At 45.0% G+C, this 22072-nt stretch overlaps 1 protein-coding gene across 1 annotated transcript in view; it reads right to left on the minus strand.

The window, feature by feature from the left end:
- The window catches only part of ITGA10 (integrin subunit alpha 10), a 51412-nt gene that overhangs the window by 27290 nt on the left and 2050 nt on the right, over positions 1-22072 (minus strand). Inside the window, exons 2-6 of the mRNA XM_033174803.1 lie at positions 10179-10290; positions 5174-5283; positions 3862-3950; positions 1390-1504; positions 540-667 (exon numbers count right to left, since the gene is read on the minus strand). Coding sequence (XP_033030694.1) covers positions 540-667; positions 1390-1504; positions 3862-3950; positions 5174-5283; positions 10179-10290 — 554 coding nt within the window. The remainder of the gene's footprint in view (positions 1-539; positions 668-1389; positions 1505-3861; positions 3951-5173; positions 5284-10178; positions 10291-22072) is intronic.

Genomic DNA, 22072 nt, shown 5'->3' on the forward strand with positions numbered 1-22072 from the left:
GCCAAGCAGACTCACGCAGGGATGTCTTGGGTGGCTCTCAACTCTCTGTCCCTTTTAAAACAAGTCACACTGTATACTGGCCTTTCCTGACCTGCTGCCCTCCAGATGTTTTGGATTTCAACTCCCATCAGACCAGCAAGCACAGAATCCTCAAGAACCGCCCCCCCCATCAAATCTCCAGTTTGCAACAGTGATATTGCCTTATAAAAGCAGATTTTCTCCACAGTGATTTTGTCCGGTGAAAGCTGATTTGGAATACTAATTAAGTTACTGCGATGCTAAATTATCAAGAGGAGAGTTACATGAGTGGAATTGAGTGGTCCCATATGTTTACTGAGTGCTAGAAGCTGACGGTTTTGCAACTGATTGTGTGAAGCTGCAGAATGACTATTTAACATGGAAAGAAACAACGATTTATAAATTGAAGTGTAGCTTAGCATATGAATAGGTAGCTGTGACCATACTGCAATTTCAAATAACTTATATTTTTTCCATCATATATGTTTGGATGATCATTTCAAACAAAATAGCAAACTCACTTGGATCTGCTCTGGATCAATGAAAAATTTGCTAAGGATGTTGCTAAGAAAGTTCTGCACCTCGTACCAAGGATAAATGCTGTTGGACCCATCCAGAACAATTATTATGTCCATGTAAGTTGAGCATCCTGTATGAAATTGAAAAGGCAGAAAGTTAGGCAATGGCAAAGGAGGGTTGTTCTTTTCAGGGGGGATAGCAATAGGCAAATATGTTTTTCTCAAAAAACATGGGACTTTTGACCAGGCCACGCTCTTAAAATAGGGGACTGCCCTCTGTAAAATATGGCACATGGCCCTGCTAGCCTGAAGTGATTCAACAGAGGCCTAAGGCTGTCCATGGAGAAAAGTCATTGGCACACGATGCATGACTGATGTCCCAACACGACTTTCCAGAGCCTGAGTCATATGGAATCATTGCAATGAGTCCTCCTGGGCCTGCAGGCTTAAGGAAAATGCTAACCTTGGGGGAACTTAAATGCTCACAGCGGTGCCTGCATTTCAAATCACTAAAACACACAACAGCTTTTAACAAAGGAAGCTGCCATATATTCAGTCAAACTGCTTGTTCAGACCAGCCTACTCTGGGAGGCAGCAACTCTCTCCAGGATTTCAGGTAGATAAAGGCCTTTCTTGTCATCATCTTCTACCTTAAATGCTGCAACAGGAGGGTGCCATATTGGCTAGCCCAGAGCACTTCTGAACATGTGCAGAGTGGCACTTCCCTTTCTCCTGGACCAACACAATTATTTCTGAGGGACTTGGGAGTAGAGAGAAGAAGGGCTTCCAGCAGAGGGCCTCAATGCTGGCTGCTTTAGAAATCTGACACACCATGCAGGACATCAAAACTTACTCTGAGCTGTTGGGGCAATGTTTTCCATCAGGTGGAAGTTCTCGTCCACGCTGGTGCAAATCCCGGTGCTGAACATGGACGTGCCACATTCCTGGGACCACAGGGGGGCACAGGCCTGTCAAGAGAACCAGACATAAGAACCTGCCCAGCCACACTGGAGAGGAGACACAAATTGGTTTAAGTGGAGTGCTGCCGCCAGTCTGCAGACTTTACTGAGCTAGATAGACCAATGGTCAGACTCAGTATAAGGCTGCTTCCTGGATCCCTGTGTTCTCTTTTGCCAGACAATTCTTAGCATGTTCAGAATCTGAGAAAGTCTCGGGTACAATCAGGAGGGGTTAAACTAGTGGTTCCCAAAGTGGGTGATACTGCCCCCTGTGGGCAGTGGGGATTACCGGGGGGGTCCTAAAAGGCAAGGGGGGGCACTGGAGGTTTCAATGACTCTCAGACTTTGAAAAGCTGGTATCACTGGATCAAGTTAATCCATTTTGTTTAATTGATTAAACTAGTTTTAACTGGGTTTTGAATAAATGTGCAACTACGGGCTCATCCACAATTACCTTTTGCCCCATGCTTCCTAGGCACAGGTCTGTGCTTTAAACTGCTGTGTCCAAACATCCCACCCCACTGCGCTTTCCTCATGAAAACCCACTAAATCGGAATAAGCGGGAATTTGGGTTTTCCACTTTAAAGCGCAGTGCTGTTTCGTGGCACAAAAGCAAGTTTGGATGAGCATGAGCCTTAATTGTTACTGTTTTGAATTTTATTGTGTTATCACCTTCCTTGGTGAAAGGTGCTTTTTTATAGAGTAGGGGACACTGGGGTAGAGTTTAGGAAACCAAAGGGTAGATAGCCCAAACAGGTTTGGGAATTTCTCGTTTAAAGGCCGGTTCTTGCACCAGTGACACGGATTAAAAAAAACAGGGCCTGCCCCCCCAAAAAAGAGGGACAGCTGGCCCACATGTAATTCATTACACAGGCTGTGGAATTCCAAGTTTCCTAGTGCAAAACTTTTGAACATTTAGTTATTCGTTCCATTTGTTCACGGGTCCCATCTCGGGAACCCTTGTCAGGGCTGCGGGATTCAGCCCCACTACCAACAACTGCAGCTCCCCTCAGTGTTTATTTTCTGCTTTGAAAGGCTGTCCTGCTCAACCCGCTTTCGGGGCCTCGCTGCCCTCAGGCCAGCTTCAAACAGATGCTCAGGCGGGCTTTGAGAGTAAACAAGAGCCTCACCACAAAAATGCCAGCCAGCCAAGCAGCAGCTAACGGCCTCCTCTGCTTGCAGGGAACGCCCAGCCAAGCTGCCCTAGATACCAGCCGCAGCCTCCCTGGCCAGCTGTTCAGGGAAGGAATTAAGCTCCTTTGGGTGTGCCATCGTTGACTGCAGCTGTGATCTTTACAGGCACACCTCCATTAAAGAAGCCCCCACCCCACCCCGCCGTTACTTGCAAGTCTTTGGCAGGCAGAAACACGACAAGCAGAGCTTTCTCTGCCTTTCCATCAGGGGCCGCGTTTGAGACTCTGCACAGTGGTTCTCCCAGGTTGCCGGTTTCTCTTTTTCAGGGCCACGATCCTCCTACACATTAAATCCCCTTGCTTAATAGGAATTAAATGGGTTGTTTGTCCATGGACAACAACGGGCTTGTTGTTAGTCATGTGACAATAAAATTGCTGAAGCTATCATGAGACACGACAAAAATAACCACAATAAATATTGTTGAAATACACCACTTTAAAAAATATAAATAGATCCTGACTATATCCAAGGCAACATTTTTGTCAGTCTTGCTCCATTCTGCTACAGAATTGCCTTGCCTGTTGATTTTCAGCACACCATGCAGCTGCTGAAACACATAGGGGCTTTGCTGAGATTGGAGGTGGGGTGAATGGGAACACTACCATCAAAATCCCTAATTTTTGTTTCTTCACTCTGCTTTTTCAAAACACACCCTGCATCCTGTTTGCCGGATGCATGCATATACTTCTTTCTTCCCTACTAAATGAACTGTTCTATGTCTTTTCATTATCTTTTGTAAAAGTGACAAAATGTTTTTTGCAAAGCCAGGTTGCAAAACCCTCCGGCTACCACAAATTCAGTGCTTGAAGCATTGTATGCAAGGAATGGGACCAGCCTCTTAATTGAAGACTGATGGAGATATCATATATAAACTGATGCCCCAGATGCATGTGAATCTATCCCCCCAAAGGGCAAAACACACATACCACACACATAACAAAATAAATGAAAATCAGACCAAAATGGCAGACAACCCCCTCTTTCAAACAAACAAACAAACAAAACTTCATTCTAGAAATAAAAAATGGGGCCATGTTGAAGACTCTAGCCTTACAGTTCACCTGGCTTCCATTGAAGTAATAGCAGCCTTTCCTAGATCTCATTTTTGTGCATCTGTCTCTGTTTGTGTTTTCAATTTAAATACAGAAAAAGACACCGCAAATATTGCTCACCACAAACCCGTCATCTTTGTTGGCCACAAGCGACATTCCAAAATGCATGTTTTTTATTTGCCTGGAGTTGTTCTGCAGGGCCATGTCACCTAATTTTAGTTCACAAGAGGCCAGCAAGAGGGTGGGGGAGGAAGAGAAGTAAGAAAAGGAAGTGGAAAGGGGGGGGGGAGAGAGAAGGACACATACAAAAATATGAGCCTTGCATCAGATCATGGCTGGGACTGGAATTAGAGGTAATAGCTACCCTGTACATTAAAACCCTCCTCCATGATGTACGCCTGCCCTTGCCTCCCCCAAACCCTCCATGAATTCTGCTGCACGACTCAGGATCACACCTGATTGATTGATTTATTAAGGATTACAATTGTCACAGAAGGGTACAACAAGCCCTAAATCAGGGAACCTGACGATAAATCCAACAGTGAGCTGGTCCTGCTGTCTCTGCCCCATCTTCCATCCAATTCCACAATTCTACCAGTCTATGAATCCAGGGACACAGTGCCTGCATGAACAGACCATGTGTGCTTAACCCTCATGGAGACTTTGGACCAGTCACTGCCCACTCAGTGCCCAATTGCTTGCCCAGTCTCGAGGCTCAGAACCTTGACTTTTCAAATAGCTGTATTTGTCCCTCTCTTCGAAAAGGAAGCACAGCGGGTGTGTCAAGGCTTCAGGGAATCCGATCCCTCTCACGGTGGAATTCCAAGAAGTGGCAAATACAAAAAGAATTCTTACCAGGTAGTTTATTCAATATTCACAGAGAGAGAGAGACGAAGGAATGCGGTCTCTCTTAGTTAATGATGTTGCTCCAAGTAAAGTCCCACCCCCTCAGTCCCTCCTATTCTACATCACCCCTGCACCAGCTGATCTGAGTTTTCTGTTATATTACTCTCAAGGCACGCCTTGCTCTGGGAGAAGGGGGGTCAGGAATGCTTTCAAGAGACACTTGAGTCTGTTAGCTGTCTATTCCCTGCTGCTCTCCCAATATTTCCCAGCTTCTCCCCCCTGCAGCCTCTGAACTATGACCTTCTGCAAACCACTGTCCTCTTCTAGGAAAGGTGCAGGAAGGGGAGGGGCAGTTCCTACCATTCCTCCTCAGTCCAGCCCCTGACAGGGGGTGTCCCAATTTTTGGAACATCTTAGCTTACCTGCTGTGCCTCATGAACTTGCAACTTCTAGACTCATTTTGGGACACTCTGCTAACTTATTGAATAAAACCTTTAAGCCATCCAATCCCGGCAACAGTACGAGTTCTGAATCTGATGGGGGAGAGGCAGGTCAAGTACTTACCAGCTATGACATCATTACCTACCTATGTTGACTTTGGCACATGTTGAGTTGTTCCTCTCTCCCACAATGCACTTGTAAACATCACCTTTTCTGTCATCTGCCGTCCCATCCCAAGGTGCCCCCACCAGCATCCTGTTGAGATTTATTTATTTCATTAAATGTATAAACCACTTGACTATAAAAAGAAAACTCAAAGCGGTTTACAAAAAAAACTCAATAAAATACAGTTTAAAACAGCCATTCATAACATTCAAATAACAATTAAAACCAACGGTAAGCTAAAAAAAAACCCACATGTCAACATTCTGGGTAGGCGCGTCTAAACAAAAATGTTTTCAGCAGGTGTCGAAAATCCTGCCTGATGCCATTCCATGCGTTATAAAGTCACAGTAACATGAAACCACACCAATATTTGTATATTGTTTTCTGGAGTATTGTGACACAATTTTGCAAAGGGAGTTTCACATGGAATTAGGAGCCATGGGTTCATGTCACTGACTAATTCTCTGGCCTTGGGCAACACAGTGCTGCTAACGTTCTGCATGTAGTACGACTCATGCAACACATTGACATGAGTCGTACTACTTCTACTAGCAGAACAGGTTGCATTTTTTTCTGACATTTTGCGTGTGGCAAAGCAGCTACGCTTTTAAGGGTTATAAATACGCTATCAATTGCTGCACTACATGCAGCTTTTTAGGAGCTGCCCCAGAAAAGAGGAGAAGGAGGCAGCGGCCCTATCAAACAAGTAGCCACCCCCCTCTATTCTAGCCCTGTATCTGTAAAATGATAGAGTGAATGTGCTGCATTACCTCGCAGGATTTTTGTGAGGGAAATCACATCTTGCAAAAAAAAAAAGTAGAGTAATTTGGATTATTGTTTTTAAAGCACTGTATTACTATTACTGTACTGAAAACTAGATGATGAACTGTGAAATTTGGCAGGGCAGAGTTGGATGGAGGTTTGTGTAGGAGAGAGAAAGGAGGGGAAAGGACAAGGGAGGCCATTTTCTCTTGCATTTCCTTCCTCCTGCTCACTTTCCCTCTATCATTCCTCCACCCACCCTTCATTTTGTCCATCCCCTTTCCCAGGGGGTCCCCAAAACTATTCTCACCACCTCATCTACTCACTCAATGCTTCTGGAAAGAAGCTGGAGAATGGAAAGGTGGGCATCCCTGATACGTTACTGGCACACACACACACACACACACACACACCCCAAAGTGTTGGCTTTGGTGAACCCAGTTCTTGGTTTGGGGAGGGGATCGAAAGTGTTTCTGACACGCTTCCCCACTTTCTCACTGAAGCCAGCCCCCCAGCTCAACAGCCCCGTCGCCCATTCTGAGATGCCTTTTCCACGGGAAACAGAGCGACCATGTTAAGCTTTGCATCTGATTCCTGGATCATCGCAGGCAAGCTCACAGATTCCTCCTTCATTCTGGTAATACAATGGAAATATATTATGGGGAAGTAGGGCATTCCCCACAGTTTTCCTCTGAAGGTGCTGCCTGGGATTTAGCGTATCACCCCAATGTATTTGGAGGTATCAAAAGATGCAACTGCGTGTCAGCCCCCACCCCTCATCAGTGAGATGAATTCAGCAGGCCAGGTTGCTCACAGGGGCAAGACAATTTGAGTAGGCCTATATAACACCAACCCCCCAGATGATGATCAAGGGTCTGGAAACTAAGGCTCATGAGGAGCGCTTGAAGGAGCTGGGTATGTTTAGCTTGCAAAAGAGGAGACTGAGAGGAGATATGATAGCCACCTTCAAATATCTTAAGGGCTGTCACATGGAGGAGGAAGCATACTTGTTTTCTCCCGCTCTGGAGGGTAGGACTCGAACCAACGGCATCAAGTTGCAAGAAGGGAAATTCCAACTAAACATTCTGGGGGGCGGGGGCGAACTTTCTGACAGTAAGAGCTGTTCAGCAGTGGAACAGACTCCCACAAGAAGTGGTGGACTCTCCTTCCTTGGAGGTTTTTAAACAGAGGTTGGGTGGCCATCTGTCATGGATGCTTTAGCTGAGATTCCTGCATTGCAGGCAGTCAGACTAGATGAACCTTGGGGTCCCTGCCAACTCTAAGATTCTACGTAGAAACCCAGAGCCTGTATTCATCATCTGAGGCCCTTCTTCATGTGCCAGCCTCTACAAAATGTCCGGAGGGTGGCAACACGAGAATGGGCCTTTTCTGCAGTGGATCCCCACTTGTGGAATACAGTACTCTCCCCAGGGAGGCTTGCCTGGCGCCTTCATTACATACCTTTAGGCACCAGACGAAAAGGTTTCTCTATAACCAGGCCTTTGGCTGATTAAACAATCCATGGCCTTTTAAATGTGTCTGTGGGAGGGGGTTATTGGTTTGTTTTCTTTGGGGGAGGGGGTTGTTGTTAGGTATTGTGTGTTCTTATTTTGTATTTTTACATTGAAACCCACCCTGTGCTGTTGGGAGTTTAAATGCATCAGCGGAAGTTGAATTAATCACTGCAGGAGGAACAGACTTTAACCTCCTGCAGGAGGCAGAAAAGGCCCACCAGCTTGGACGGCTTTAAAAGAGGGTGAATTCATGGAAAAGGCTGTATCAATGACTACTAGCCGTGACAGCTATGCTCTGACTCCAGGAAATGTTGCCAACCATTCAAGTGGATCTTGCAGCTGCGGCTGAACAAGATGATGACCTCTTAGGTCCCTAACTAACTCTACAATTCTATGATTCTACGCAGCTTTAACAGTGTGGAGGATTGCACCAACAGAATGACAAGCATTATCTCTAAGCTGAGAAACCTTTCTACACCACAAGAGAAGGCCTGGATCAGTTGGCAACCTTAACCCACACTGAACCCCATTTTCAGGTCAAAAGCTCAGTTCTCCCTGATAACATAAATTCATTACACATCCCATTTCCAACTCCCCCCCCCCACAACTCCCCTGCAGCATCATTTCAAGCTAAGGAGGCCAGACATCTGGTGAACCCATTCAGCAGGACAGCCTCCATGTGGCTCTGAGCCATCAGGGGATGCTCCAAACACCCACCAGTAGCTATGGCGGCTGCACACAGAGGCTCTTCTTGAGTGCCTCTGTGTTTCATGTGATCTTTGGACCCAGTTCCCTGGCCACCCTTAATGGCAGCATATGGAAGTCTGGCATATACTGAATTTCTTCTCCATCTGTGAATTATTCTCAAGTGCGCGAGTGCTGCCAACAGTTCCCTTTTGTTCTTTTATTCTTTAACAAGGCCAGCGGATGTACAATTGGGGAAATCATTGGTGCAGCTCGGAATTTCCCTTTCTGATTCAGGACTGACGCAGGACTGAGGTCTGGAAGCCAGAGAAGAGGTGGAAGCTGCCTCAGAGGAAAGGCAGAAACAAGCAACAGGGGGCTGTTTTTAGACCTGCATTTAGGCCTCAGGGGTGTGGTGGGGGAGGACAGATTTTGAGGCACCACAAGTTGTCAGGAAATCATTGCCTTTTTCATTCCTTAGATCCTTGGCCTCAAAGCCAAAAACTTCATTCAAATAATCTCTCCGCCCCCCTGCCACTAGAAAAGAAACGCTGAATGTTTCAGTACATACCCTAGTCTCTGTAAAATTTCCACTCAAAATCACCCCTTAGAGATATATCTAGAGATGCTTAAGGAACCATCTTTATCATCATGACTATTTCAGTTTATTACCTGGGTTATTGACCACTAGGTTCTAATGTTATGCGGGGGGGGGGGGAGAGCTTTTCTCTAACCACTTTCTCCATGCCATGTGTAATTTTATAAACTTTTATGTCACTTCTTTTTTGCCTTTCCTCTAAATTAAAAAGTTCCAAACATGGGAGAGTCGCTTCTTCCCTTTGATCATTTTGGCTGCCTCCCCCCCCCCCGAAACCTTCTCCTACTTTACAATATCCTTTTTAAAGTGAGGCAACCAGAACTATACATAGTATTCCTAGTGCAAGCACACCATAGATTTATATAATGGCATAATGATATTGGCAGTTTTATTTTTCAAATCCTGTGCTAACCAGTGCAAATCATTTTCAGAGCTGGTGCATACTGGGTCAGCAAACCCCCATGTTTTCCCAGGACAGACATCGAGCTAACTAGCCTGTAATTTCAAAGGATCCCTCCAGGTTCCTTTTCTAAAAATTGGTGTTACACTGTCTTCTTTCCAGTCCTCGGGTGTGGAGGGCTGATCTGAGGGACCAAGTTACATATTTTTGTTAGAAGATTAGGAAAGTCACGTTTGAGTTCTAGGGTGGATTCCAACCGGACTTTTGACAAGTTTTCCTTGTGTCTGTTAGGCCTAGATTAATCTCATCACTGCTATCTGCCTCAGCTCTTCTGACACCCCTTCCTGCACAAGTTAGTGTTCAGGCACTGGGAATCTGCCCTAGATTTTCCACTATAAAGACGGATTCAAATAATTTCCTCAATAACTTTTTCCCCAACCTGTGTGAGGGTACAAGCAAACTCCAATCCCTTACGTCTTGGCACTCAAAGTGCTAATTTGCCTCCATCCTTTGGAGCAATATAACCCCACCCCAACCCCACAAAAATATATTTGTAGGCAGAACAGGCCTAAGACAATTTGCTCCCTGTGGTGGAGCAGGAAATCCTCCACTCACCATTCACCACCCATCAAATTGCAGTGTCAAAGGCTGGCCAAGTTATTTTGGCACCTGAGGCCAAAAGATAATCCCATCAGCATATCTTCCCCTCCCTGGCAGCAGTAAAAATGCAACACACTTTTATGAAATAATAACATGTTAAATTTAAAAAAGTAAGCAGCAAGTAGGCTGCCCTTCCACGGCACTGGAAATTAGCTGCCTGAGTCAGTCAGCTCACTTTGTCTAATAGTAGGGCAGGCCCTGGAAGGACAAGTCTTCCCTCAGGTTTCTGGATAATTGAACAAGAGGCAGAGGCCGTGGTTTTAAGCTTTCCCGTATGTGTAAGTTTTGGTGACAATCTATAAAAAAGAGAGGAACGGTCATATTCAAAACAGCTATTGCAGGTTAGGTTTAACCAGCCTTGACTTACCATTTCTGACCTTGGGCTGTGTACTGAAGGACTTTGTATCCAAACTGGGCTTCCTGTGGGCCACGGAAGATCTGAGGTCTTTTCACATCAATGTTAAATGGAGTTCCAAACCCTTGAATGATTGAGAAAAGTAGAGAGAAATTGAGAGCTTTTAAAAAAAACACATACACACACACAAACACACACACATTACTTACATTACTGTCACCTGATATGTGGTTTTTATTCTGAGGTGCTTTTAGCACTCAAATGAAAAGGCAGGATAGAAATCTGTTTAAATAAATAAATGACATAGATTTGACGCATTAAGTGACACACATTAAGCATATAATTAAATAAATGACACATTTTTTGCCCTCGTGATGTTTTTTTTTTATATACTGGCGGTGCTGGTTGTATTGATACTGCTTTGAAGTATGTTTTGCTATCTGTTTTTGGTCTGCATTATATTTCATGATTTTGTTCACCGCCCTGAGCACTTTCTGTTGAGAATGGTGTAAATAATAGTGATAATTATTGCAATACCTCAGGTTTCATAAGAATGAAGGTCACTAGAGAAGCTGTAATACAGTATATGATTTTATTTATACATACAGGCCTAGTATAAAATTGAAAGGCTCACAGCATTAACATGCCCACAGACACTCCAACCAGCCACCATTAGGTTTGGGAGCAGGGGCTCCCCAATGCCATCATACTGGATTCTCACAGCAAACAAAATCGGGTTTTTATGTCTTCCCAGTTCCACCTGCAGATTAGACTAGTCCTCCTTTCACACACACTTCCACTTTGAGGTGCGCTCAGTACAAACGTCACTATTCTGCACCAGGGTGGGAAATATAGCTTGGATTGAGAAAATCTGGCCAAAATGTATCATGAGCAGAAAGTCATGCAGAGGATGCATAACCCACAAAAACTCTTAACGGCAGCAAACTGAACAGAAAAAGATGTTGTGCGGGAGGCTGCAAACAGCACTCCAGAACTAGAACCAAAAAACCCATGTCTGAGTGAGAGTCGACTCAGACACTTCCTTGTAAGGTAAGCTAGAAGGGCCAATCTACACTATGCTGGCTAGGGAGGGTACATATTGGCTAGCACTCAGGCCGTCACCAATACTCTGGAGTGTGTTGATTTATATTATTTATAAGGTAAGCCAAGCATTACTGAACCACTTTTCTACCTGACATCCTCCAATTTGTCTCATGGAAACATTAACACACACACACACAGAGAGAGAGAGAGAGAGAGAGAGAGAGAGAGAGAGAGAGAGAGAGTGTTGAAATATTACAAAATTACCCCAAAAAACAAGCAATAAAAGTAATAAAATAAACATCAACAAGACTCATATTCCACAGGCAGAAACAAATACACTGTAAAAAGACTCTTTACAAAACCCCGAAGAAGGAAGGGTTTCAGTCCTGAGGAAAGGATTTCCAGAGCTAAGGTGTCACCACAGAGAAGCCCCTGCTGCTCATACTCATCAAGCTAACCTGAGATAGGGTGTGAGTTGGAACTTCCTCTGAAAACCTTAATAGAAGTGGAGGCTAGTCCACTGGGATGACTGCAGCACAGCTCTCCCACTGAAATGTCAAACAGGGTTTGTTTTTTAAAAAAATCCTCCTCCAAAACTCAAAGCCACACACTACTTCTTGTCCCACACATGTTTTATACTTCCTTGAAGTTACAGGGGCATTTTTGCTGTCTTCTGTTCTCTGGCCAATCAGCTCTCTGCATCACTCAGCCGGTCCTAATCCAGAAGTGTAGCTAGAGGTCCTTCCTATCCGTCTCTAAACAGGAAAACCGTGTGACTGACCGGACTGCCGGGAAGTCAGACCTAGCAGGAAAGCTCTTACTCCATCTGTTGCTGTGGGACCTGTTCAACACAGCCGCTACAGCAGATGTAGGAGATGTCAGGAGATGCTTCAAAAGCAGCGCTCTGTGCTTGCATTCACCTATCAGAATCATACACTGCTTCTGAGCATGCTCAGAGCTGTTTCCTTGAAAGCCACAACCCCATAGTCACCTTTACCTTTACCTTTTTTAAGAGTTGTTTCCTTGAAAGCCAGAAAAACAACAATCCTATTTTGAAGAGCTGGGGGGGGGGTTTAGTTTAGTATTTGTTTTGTGACAGAGAGCGAGAGAACAAGCAAGCAATTGTGAGTCTCTTTCTATAGTAAATATCTTTTTTATCATTAAATCACCTGGCATGATGAACTCTGTACATGAACACGTTTTCAGGACTGAGTCAGGAACTGCAAATATGTTCTGCTATGCTCCAATGTGCCCTGGCTCAAAGGAAATAATCTCCTCCAGCCCATGGATTGGAATTTTTAATTGGGGGGGGGGACAGTTTTGGATAATTAATAGTGAAACTGATCCCCCCCCGGGAGGTTTTTTTTTGGGGGGGGTCTGCATGCAACGGGAATAAAAATTTCCTCGCATTTATATCTGTGGTTCTTTTTGGCAATGGGTGAATACATGAATTCAGAAACTTATGTCATCTGATAAGGCTCAATTTTCGAATAAGAGTTGTGGCGTCAATCTTGTCTGAAAATCATACTTGAGCCCTCGCGCATGGACCCTCTTTCCCTGCCCATAGATGTGCAGAGAATCTGGTGGGTTGTTTTTTTCAGAGAGGAGGAGACAGCACTCTGCACGTGTATAGCGGCACACTTTCCTAAATAACTGCTTTACAAGTCCTACTGGGATGAAAACAGCAGGGTTAAAAATTGCAGCCCTACCAGGTCAAAATGTTTCCAGCAGACGCTGCTTGGAATAACAGAATGGTAGAGTTGGGGGACCCCATGGATCATCTAGGGCCAACCCCACCTGAAATGCAGGAAGGAAGAACAACAAGGGATTTGGAGAGTGAAAAAAGAGCTATTCTAAATTCACCTGTCTCTTGCAGGTAGTGGACCCGGAAGCATCATTTTGGTTACTGTTTGGGGCTGCAGTTTTGAGTGGGGTGGGTGTGTTCTTTAACCCCCATCCCTCTCCAAAATTGCACCTCCAAAACTGAATGAACCACTAATCTGGGGGTGGTTTGATACAGCCCTACATGAAAGCAAGCATTATTTCCAGAAAACAGGATCCAAACCATTTTTGGGATATATATTTTCCCCTCTCGTGATCAAATTTCAAACTGTAAGCTCCTCACGGGAGGCACCTACCTTATTTTTTGCTTATGATTTGACATATGTACAGTAATTGTACTAATTATAAAAAAATTAGTCATTCAATAAACAAACAGCTTTGTGGGCGGAAACTTGTTTCTACATGTCCATCACAGGAACTCTGGCTCATGGCCTTACACCAGTGCTTCCCAAGGTGAGCGGTACCATATCCTGGGAGGCCGTGGGATTATTTAGGGGAGCACAAAGAGGAAGCGGGGCGCTGGCAGGGTACCATTAGACTTTGAAAAACTGGTATCACTGGATCATCAATTTTGTTCAATTATTTAACTAAATTGTTTAAAGTGGATTTTGAATAAATGTGCAATTAATGGCTACTGTTTTGAATTTGTTGTCGATAGCCTTCTCTTCCATGAATTTGTCCAATCTTCTTTTAAATCTATCCAAGATGGAGGCCATCACCACCCCCTGTGGAAGCAGATTCCACAGTTTAACTGCACACAATGGAAGGACTTCCTTTTATCTGCCTTAATCTTCCAACTTTCCACTTATCTGTCAAGTGTAGGAGTTCCCCTCACCCTTCGGAAGCTCACAGATAAGAATTAACGAGCAGTTGATAGATTTATAGTCCTTTTATTACAGCATCATGTTGCACGCACAAGCAGAAAACCTTCCACAAGATCAGTTGCCTACTCTGAATCCTCCTTCTGACTTCGCACCAATGGGACGTTCCTCCTCCTCTCAGCCTCCTTTGTTCTCAGATACAAAGAGAGGGGTGTTTCCCCACACTCTCAATTGATGTGTCTCCCAGCTGCCCCCTCCCTTCTGGAACTCTTGTCATTATCTCATAGCTGGGTAACTCCTCCCTAATGTGTTCAGCTTCTGTCTCTGTGTATGCCCCCCTCTCTCTCTCTCTCTGCTTCTGAAAACGCTGCAGGCAGGGTGTGTGTGTGAATATATCCCCTTCCTCTTCTGAGAGGAATTGATCTGTCTGCAACTGCGTCCCCCAATCTTCAGATCCAGACCATTCCCTGACGTTAACTGGATGTCCACGAGTTCGTGGAACCAAGGGGGTGGTTGCTCAAAACAGTTTGGGAACTACCTTCTACCGGCATCTGCCTGCTTCGCATCTCCTAAACTTACAGCCATGTTGTTGGGAATGTGTGTGCTGAGGAGGGGTGAGATTTCTTTGCTCAAGAAGAAGAAAAACGATCTGATGCTTGCAGCTGCTAAAACAGCAACCCACCCACCACAGTCCGCCATGGCACAACCTTGTGAGCCAAAATTCCAATCCAACTTTCACAAAGTTCCCAACAAATTTCGTCCGTTTCAAGTTACCGGCACAATCCCACATCCGCTCAGTGAACGCACTCTGGAGGGAAGGGAAGGCCAGGAGCAAACGTGGGCCAATATTTGAAATTTGGATAGTGAGTTTATCTTGGCCCTGCAAAAACATTGTTTACCCTTCTGGCTGGCTCAGAAAGCCTTCTCTGTTCTCCTCTGGCAGGTAGTCATTCTAAGAAGGATTAAGCTGTGCCTTGGCTCAGCCTGAGAATCTGTTTTCAGCCCTGCAGGCCTGGTGCATTTGAGACAATAGTAAAAATGGCAGTGTTCCTGATCGTGTGCAGAGCGCCTCGCTTTCCCCCTTGTCTCTAGCCTTGGACCACTCTTTTACACACACCTGATATCAGGGTAAAGGCAGTGGTTTAATTTCTGAAATGGAAGGGAAGACCCCTGAATGCTGTCCATCCTGGCCGGTAAGGAGATGTTGGAGGCCAGCAAATCCACCTGCACATCACTATCTGACTACAGTATATTATTATTATTATTATTATTATGTTAAATTGGAAGTATTAATTTATGCTGTTGTAATTTTGTTTGTTTACCTTATGATAGAATGGTTAAGTTGTTTATTGGTCCTGTGTATTTGATTTTGTAATTTTTGTATACTGATTTTCTCTGTGTATTTTTATTGCTTTGTTCCCAGCTCCAGGATCGAAAACATTCAATAAAGAGTGGGCTATAAATACTGCAAATAAATAAATAAATGACCTGAAGCCTACAGATCAACCGTACTATCTAATGAATGTAATCCTGCTGTCCAATTGCTGCAGTTACTCCGCGGCAAAGGAAATGCACTCTTACACGTTGGAAACCTGGGCTTAGCCAACAATACATACATAGCTGAATGTTGTAGGTTCTTCATACGAATTGTACAAATTGCTTTCCATATGAAAATGAGCATTAATGCCCCTAGCATTCTGCTTGGGGCAAAAGATAACATGGAAGCAGTTGAAATCTATTTGTTGGAAATAAGTTTGCCAGTGTTTTGCTTTTGTCAGGAAGGAAGGAAGGAAGAAAAACAGAAGCAGTCAGCGTCAAAGTCATCATCGCCAGTATCTGAGGGAACGATTTCCAGAAATGGAGATCAGCAGCAATAGTTCTGCCCTCCGAACGGCAGCTCAGAATCTGGCAAAGCCCCGGAGAAAAGAGCAAAGCGTTTCCTGGCTCGCAAGTGGATGTGTATGGAAAGGGTGTCGCTGTCCGTGTCTCGCACAATGGCACCTCTGTCTGTCCCTGCCCCAGATTCCAAATGCCAAACGGAAACAGGCAAAGCAATCATGGACTGGTAGAAGCTGAAATATATATATCTCAAATCATAAATTGCAGCTTCTTACTTATGGAGATTGTGCCCGGCAAACTTCCACTACAAGTTCAAAAGCAAACCTTGTTGTTTGTACCGTGTAGTTTGGCCTTTGCCAGATGCTTTGGACTCTTAACTGGGGCTGATTGGAGTTTTGTTCGAAACATCTGGAGGGCACCAGGCTGGCTGGTGTAGCTCAACTACTGTTGGTGAGGGGAGGGAATCCAAAAGTCTAGACTCTAAGGCTCTGCTCACACACCCCTTTACTGGGAATGTGAACACAGCCTTAGAGCAGAGGTCAGCAAACTTTTTCAGCAGGGGGCTGGTCCACTGTCCCTCAGACCTTGGGGGGGGGCGGACTATATTTTTTGGGGGGAAATGAATGAATTCCTATGCCCCACAAATAACCCAGAGATGCATTTTAAATAAAAGCACACCTTCTACTCATGTAAAAACACCAGGCAGACCCCACAAATAACCCAGAGATGCATTTTAAATAAAAGGACACATTCTACTCATGTAAAAACAAGCTGATTCCCAGACCATCTGCGGGCCGGATTTAGAAAGCAATTGGGCCGCATCCGTCCCCCAGGCCTTAGTTTGGGGACCCCTGCCTTAGAATCTAGACTTTTGGATTCCCTTTGCACACTCAACGCGTTCCCACTGCTGTGTTTTTAAAAAACGTGTTCACGTGATGTTATCCAGAATTCAGGTGTGCGCCTTATACTTTGCTGTAATGTTGGATGCATTGCTTCTCACACAGTTTTAGGGTTTCCAGACCTCCAGGTCTGAGCTGAACGTCTCCAGGTGTGCCTGGCCCCCTCCAGGTGGCAGGTGGAGGTCTCGAATATTCAGGTGGGTAAGGGGGCATTTAATAAATAGATATATTAAGAAGACCGTATGTGCAGCTTGCAAGCTACGGCCCAACAGGAGCTGGGTGCAAATTGTAGCATAGACACTCCAGGAATGGAAGGTTGGTCCTCCTCTGCTCCTTTGCCTGCCGTCCCTATTTACCTACGGTATGTCTCCAGGGCCTGCCCTGTGACATCACGAGGTGCTGCCCCTAGATCTCAGGTTTGGGCCCTGAAATCTCAGGGTCTGGGAAGCTCCTACTGTGGAGTCCTGAAGCCATTCCTAATTCATCTCTTTAGGCATAGGGTCTTTGCACAGGTTCAGTGCCGGCCCTACAATCAGGAAGATTGAGGGATCTGCCTCAGGCGGCAGATGCTGGGGGGGGGGATGGCAGTGAGGTGTGGGAGGGTGGAGCAGTCTGTGCTGCACAGCCTGCTCTGTGTCGCCATAGATAGTTTGCTGCCATCACTGATGCTAGTGGTGTGTGTGTGTGTGTGTGTGAGAGAGAGAGAGAGAGAGAGAGAGAGAGAGAGAGAGAGAAAGAAAGAAAGAAAGAAAGAAAGAAAGAAAGAAAGAAAAACTGGAAAAAGGATACTGCTACATTTTTTTGTGTTAGATTGATGTCCTTTTGCCAATTTCAAATACTACTTTTTTTAAAAGAAAAAGGTACCAGGGTCTTTCTCCTCATAAATCTCAAACTTTTGGTCTCCTCCTTGCTTCCCAGAGATCTCACATGAGCAGTCAAAATGGCTTATTTTCTCCTGTGGTGGGTGTAGCAAAAGCTTGGCAAAGGAAGCATAGCCCACAAGCATATTTTAGGAAACACCAATTAAAGGGGGTGAATTCAAACCAATCCATCTTGCCTTTGTCTTGGAATATAGAAAGAATCCTTATGACTAGAGATAGGACGCAACGTCTTTATTGAGTTCGCCTTTAAAGGCAAACCTACCAAATTTGCATTTTTGTAAAATAATGCACAAACCGAAACACAGCCAGCCTTCAAAATTCGCAGTTCTCTGAATTTTGCAATGCAGTTCCCCAACAAAGGAATGTTTCAAAAAAATAATAATGCACATGTTAGGTAAAAGTATGTATGCATGAAAATGAACATATTAGTGAAAACAACATACAAAAATGCACCATATTAGGAGAATTTGCTTTCAAAAATGTGCACATTAAAGTGCATACAAAATAATGTTTATTTGGAAAAATCCACACTCATTCTCACAGCTGAATTTCGCAATGCCAAGTAATGTGCAATGCAAAGTAAAGTGTGCAATATAGTACTGAAAATAAGATACTAAAGATGCATTACATTATAGAGGGTTGCTTTGCAAAAAAATATATGAGTGTATTAGGCAAAATTGCATACAAATGTGTACACTGAGGGAAATTTGCACTTAAATTTTCATTAGGACTTTGCGTTTCTTTTTTACATCACCCTAAACTGATGTGGAAATGTGAAAAACGGGGTTTAAGAATGGAAAAACGAGAAACCGAAATTTGCAGATTGACCTATACCTACATTTTCCCAGCAGCTAAGAAGTCCAAGGGATAGCTATAGGTAGTTCATACACATTACATTGCTGGTGCAACCGCATTTGGAATACTGTGGGCAGTTCTGGTCACCTCACCTCAAAAAGGATATTGCACAGTTTGAAAAAAGTTCAGAAAAGGGGATGGAGCGAATCCCTTCATTAAGAAAGGTTGTAGTGTTTGGGGCTTTTTATTTTAGCAAGAACGTGAGTATGTGGTGACATAACAGATGGGTATAAAATTACACTACGAGTCAAGAACATACAATGAAGCTGGATCTTGGAAGATTTGGGACAAATAAACGAAAGTTCTTCTCCATGCAGCACACAGTTAAACTACAGAACTCCCTGCCACAGGAGGCAGTGATGGCCACCAACTTAGATGGCTTTGGAAGAGGACTGGACTAATTCATGGAGCAGGAGAAGGCCATCAATGGCTACTAGCTAGGACGGCTATGCTCTGCCTCCATGGTCAGAGGCAGTAATGCTGCTTGGTACCAGTTTCTGTAAACCACAGGAAGGATGGGAAAGGGGTCTTTTGCTCAAATCCTGCATGTGGGTTTCACAGATGAAGTATCTGGTTGGCCACTGTGGGAACAGGATGCTGGGAGAGATGGGCCATTGGCCTGATCCACCAGGCTCTTCTTAAGATCTTAATTTCTTTTAGGTTTCACTTTGCCCTCCTCCCCAAGTCTTCATCCCCATCTGAAAAGGAAATGAGCTTCTGTACCCTTCTTTCCCCAGAGCTAGTGTGGGATAGTGGCATAAAGAGTTTAGTCACTAAGGGCAGCACCCAACTCACTTATTCCACCAGAACAAGGATTTCCAGTTTCACAATGGAAAGAGTCAATAAATGCATTGTCGAGCTTTGGCTCTTAAAACTCATTTTTCACAGAGCAAGAGAAAATTGGTAGGTGGTGTGGGTCTTAGAGGACCATGTTAAGGTTTTTTAAATTATTATTCTACCCACCAACACACCTAACTCAATACAGTGGTACCTTGGTTCCCAAATGGCTTAGTTGACGAACAAATAGGTTCCCGAACTCTGCAAAGCATAAGAGTTCCGGTTTGCAAACGTTTTTTTGGAAGCCGAACATCCGTTTCGGCTGTCAACATTGTTTCTGGTGCCTTGGTTTGCGAACGTTTTGGAAGTCGAATGGATTTCCAGAATGGATTGAGTTCAAGAACCAAGCCACCACTGTATTTTAATAGCTGTAATCTTGTTTTTTCCCTGATGCAACTGATTTCTCTGTTTCTGTGAGCAAAATTCTCTGACGTGGGGTTGTAATGTTTGTCAACATTAGTCTTGAGTCAAGTCCATTGTTCATGCTGCTCTCTATTTAGACATGAGGCAGGCAAATTTAATTAATTTATTTATTTTCCTACACTTAACCCCCCCCCAACCTTTCACAGGAATGCAGGAAGCTGAATAACACTGACTCAGACCTTCGGTCCATCTAGCCCAGTATTGTCAGCTTTTCAGGCAGGGCCAGGATTAGCAATACTTACACTGGGAAAGTACAATATGAGAGAAAAATCCCAGAATCCTTTGCAACGTTTCAAGGACTTGCTGTTTTTCAAAGCCCTAGCACTGTCAATAGATTTTTTTTGGGGGGGGGGAGTGGAGAACAAGATGATCTGGTGGAATAAATGGGAACCAAAGCTACCTCGCTGCCCCCCTCCTGGCTTGTAAGCTTCAAAAAACAAGCCTGCTAAATCACAACGGGTGCTGCAAAAGGAAGGCTCTCGAGAAGCCTGCAATATCCATTCATAAAAAAATAAGCTGGTTAGCAGCATCTCCAGAGCTGGGAGTGGTCCAGAAATAGTCTACAGAGAGAAAGAGTAAGGCGTGGGAGGGAAAGAGGAAAAACAGATTGAAGGGACCAGAGAAGGGTGGGAGATTTGCTTGAATCATGTCCTTGAGATGGAGAATGAGGAGGAAAGGGCTATCGATAGCTATTAGGTACGATGGCTGTGCTCTATCTCCATCACTAAAGGCAGCAATGCTTCTGAATATCAGTTGCTGGAAACTGTAGGAAGAGAGAGGGCTCTTGGGCTTGGGTCCTGCTTGCAGATTTCCCATTGGGGCATCTGGCTGGTCCAGGGGCGTCTTACCCATAGAGGCAAGTGGCGTGGGGCGCCAGGACTCCAAGTTCGTGCCAAGTTCTTGAGGGCGCCTGGGAAGAGGCGGAGGCTGGACGCGGTGCCTCCCAGCACCAGCTCACTGCCCTCGCCCACCGTGCTGAAGCAGCACCGCGCCTGGGACCTCCGCCTCTTCCCCGCCCGGGGAGCCGGCCTCCAGCCGCTGCCTGCCTCCTGCAGCCCCGCAAAGCTGCTGGCAGCGCTGTAAAAAGGTGAAACCAGGGGGCGCTGGAGGGATCTTTGAACCACGGTGCCGGGTATCCTCCCTGGATGGGTCACTGGGAGAACAGGATGCTGTACCTTTGGCCTGATCCAGCTGCCTCGCCTTATGTTCTTATGAGTGTGGCTGAAGTGGCCCTGCCTGTGTCTCACCTGGAACACTTCCTGCAATCAAATCCATACAGAAATAATCCTCCTACACAGAAAACCAGCATATTATGTGGCGGCGGCGGTGGGAGTCTAGCCTTGTGATACTAGTTGTTGAAAAGCTTAATTTCATCCAGTCACATAAGTTCCCACACAACTGTAATCTGAAGTACAATTACAGGTGAAGTACGATTATGATTATTGGCTGAGTCTGGAGGCTGGGAAAACAGAAGCATGCCCTGCTCTGTGCTGAATCCAAAGCAGGAGGGGAATGTGGGGGTGTCTCCTAACAACTCTCGGTATCCTGAACAAACTATACTTCCTAGGATTCTTGGGGGGAAGTCGTAACTGTTTAAAGTGGCATGGTATAGCTTTCAATGTATAGGCTGGGAAGGACTCTTGCCTGGTAGCCTGGAGAGCTGCTGCCAGTCAGTGTCAACAATACTGGGCTAGATGGGTCCGTCGTCTGGCTAGGGAAAAGGCAGTGTTATGTATTCAGTGGTCTGTGTTTGCCTGAGCTTGAGTCTGGACTAAGGATTCTGAGCTCCTGTGCTCTGATTTGATACATGATGTCCAATCACAGAACATTTCAGAAGTTGGGTCTCTGCCATTGGCCCTTGGACTCTGAGTCATGATTCGCAGCTTGGACGTTTAGACAGCCAGTCACGTTGGGAGTGGCCCAGGCTTTCAGAAATGTATATAGGCAGTTGCTTTGCCCCTGTTGTCCAGTTCTGTTTGTTCAATAAAGGTTCTTGCTGTTATCACTGTGTCTTGCATCGTGGGAACCCACCTACACTTCAGGCAGCTTCCTTTGTTCCCATGTAGTACAAAGCAAGTTCTTACTCCCAGTAAGATGTTCTGGGTGCCATTAATGAGTGGAAGAGTGGGAGATGAGATGGATCTGACCCCCAGGGACACGATCCACCTTCAGAAAGTTCTCCTGAACAAGCCCCTCTGAAATGAACAGAAGTTGTACAAAACTATGGGTGTGCAATGTATGTAAGCCCCGGGCGCGGGGGTGTGTGTCTGGGATGATTCCTCCTGACCCCAAGGCTCAAGCAGCCCCTTGGAAATGTAGTTTTGGGGAAATATAGAACAAAGTTATTTTCAGTTCCCAATGCAATAAAAGGCAGTGGACAGCTTTGCCAATCAGACCTGATTTCTAAACGTAAATAAAACTTAGCTTCACTGTGTAAGATTTGATTTTAATATTCTGCTTTGCAA

Source organism: Lacerta agilis, chromosome 17 (assembly GCF_009819535.1).
Source record: "Lacerta agilis isolate rLacAgi1 chromosome 17, rLacAgi1.pri, whole genome shotgun sequence".
NCBI classification, from domain to species: Eukaryota; Metazoa; Chordata; class Lepidosauria; order Squamata; family Lacertidae; genus Lacerta; species Lacerta agilis.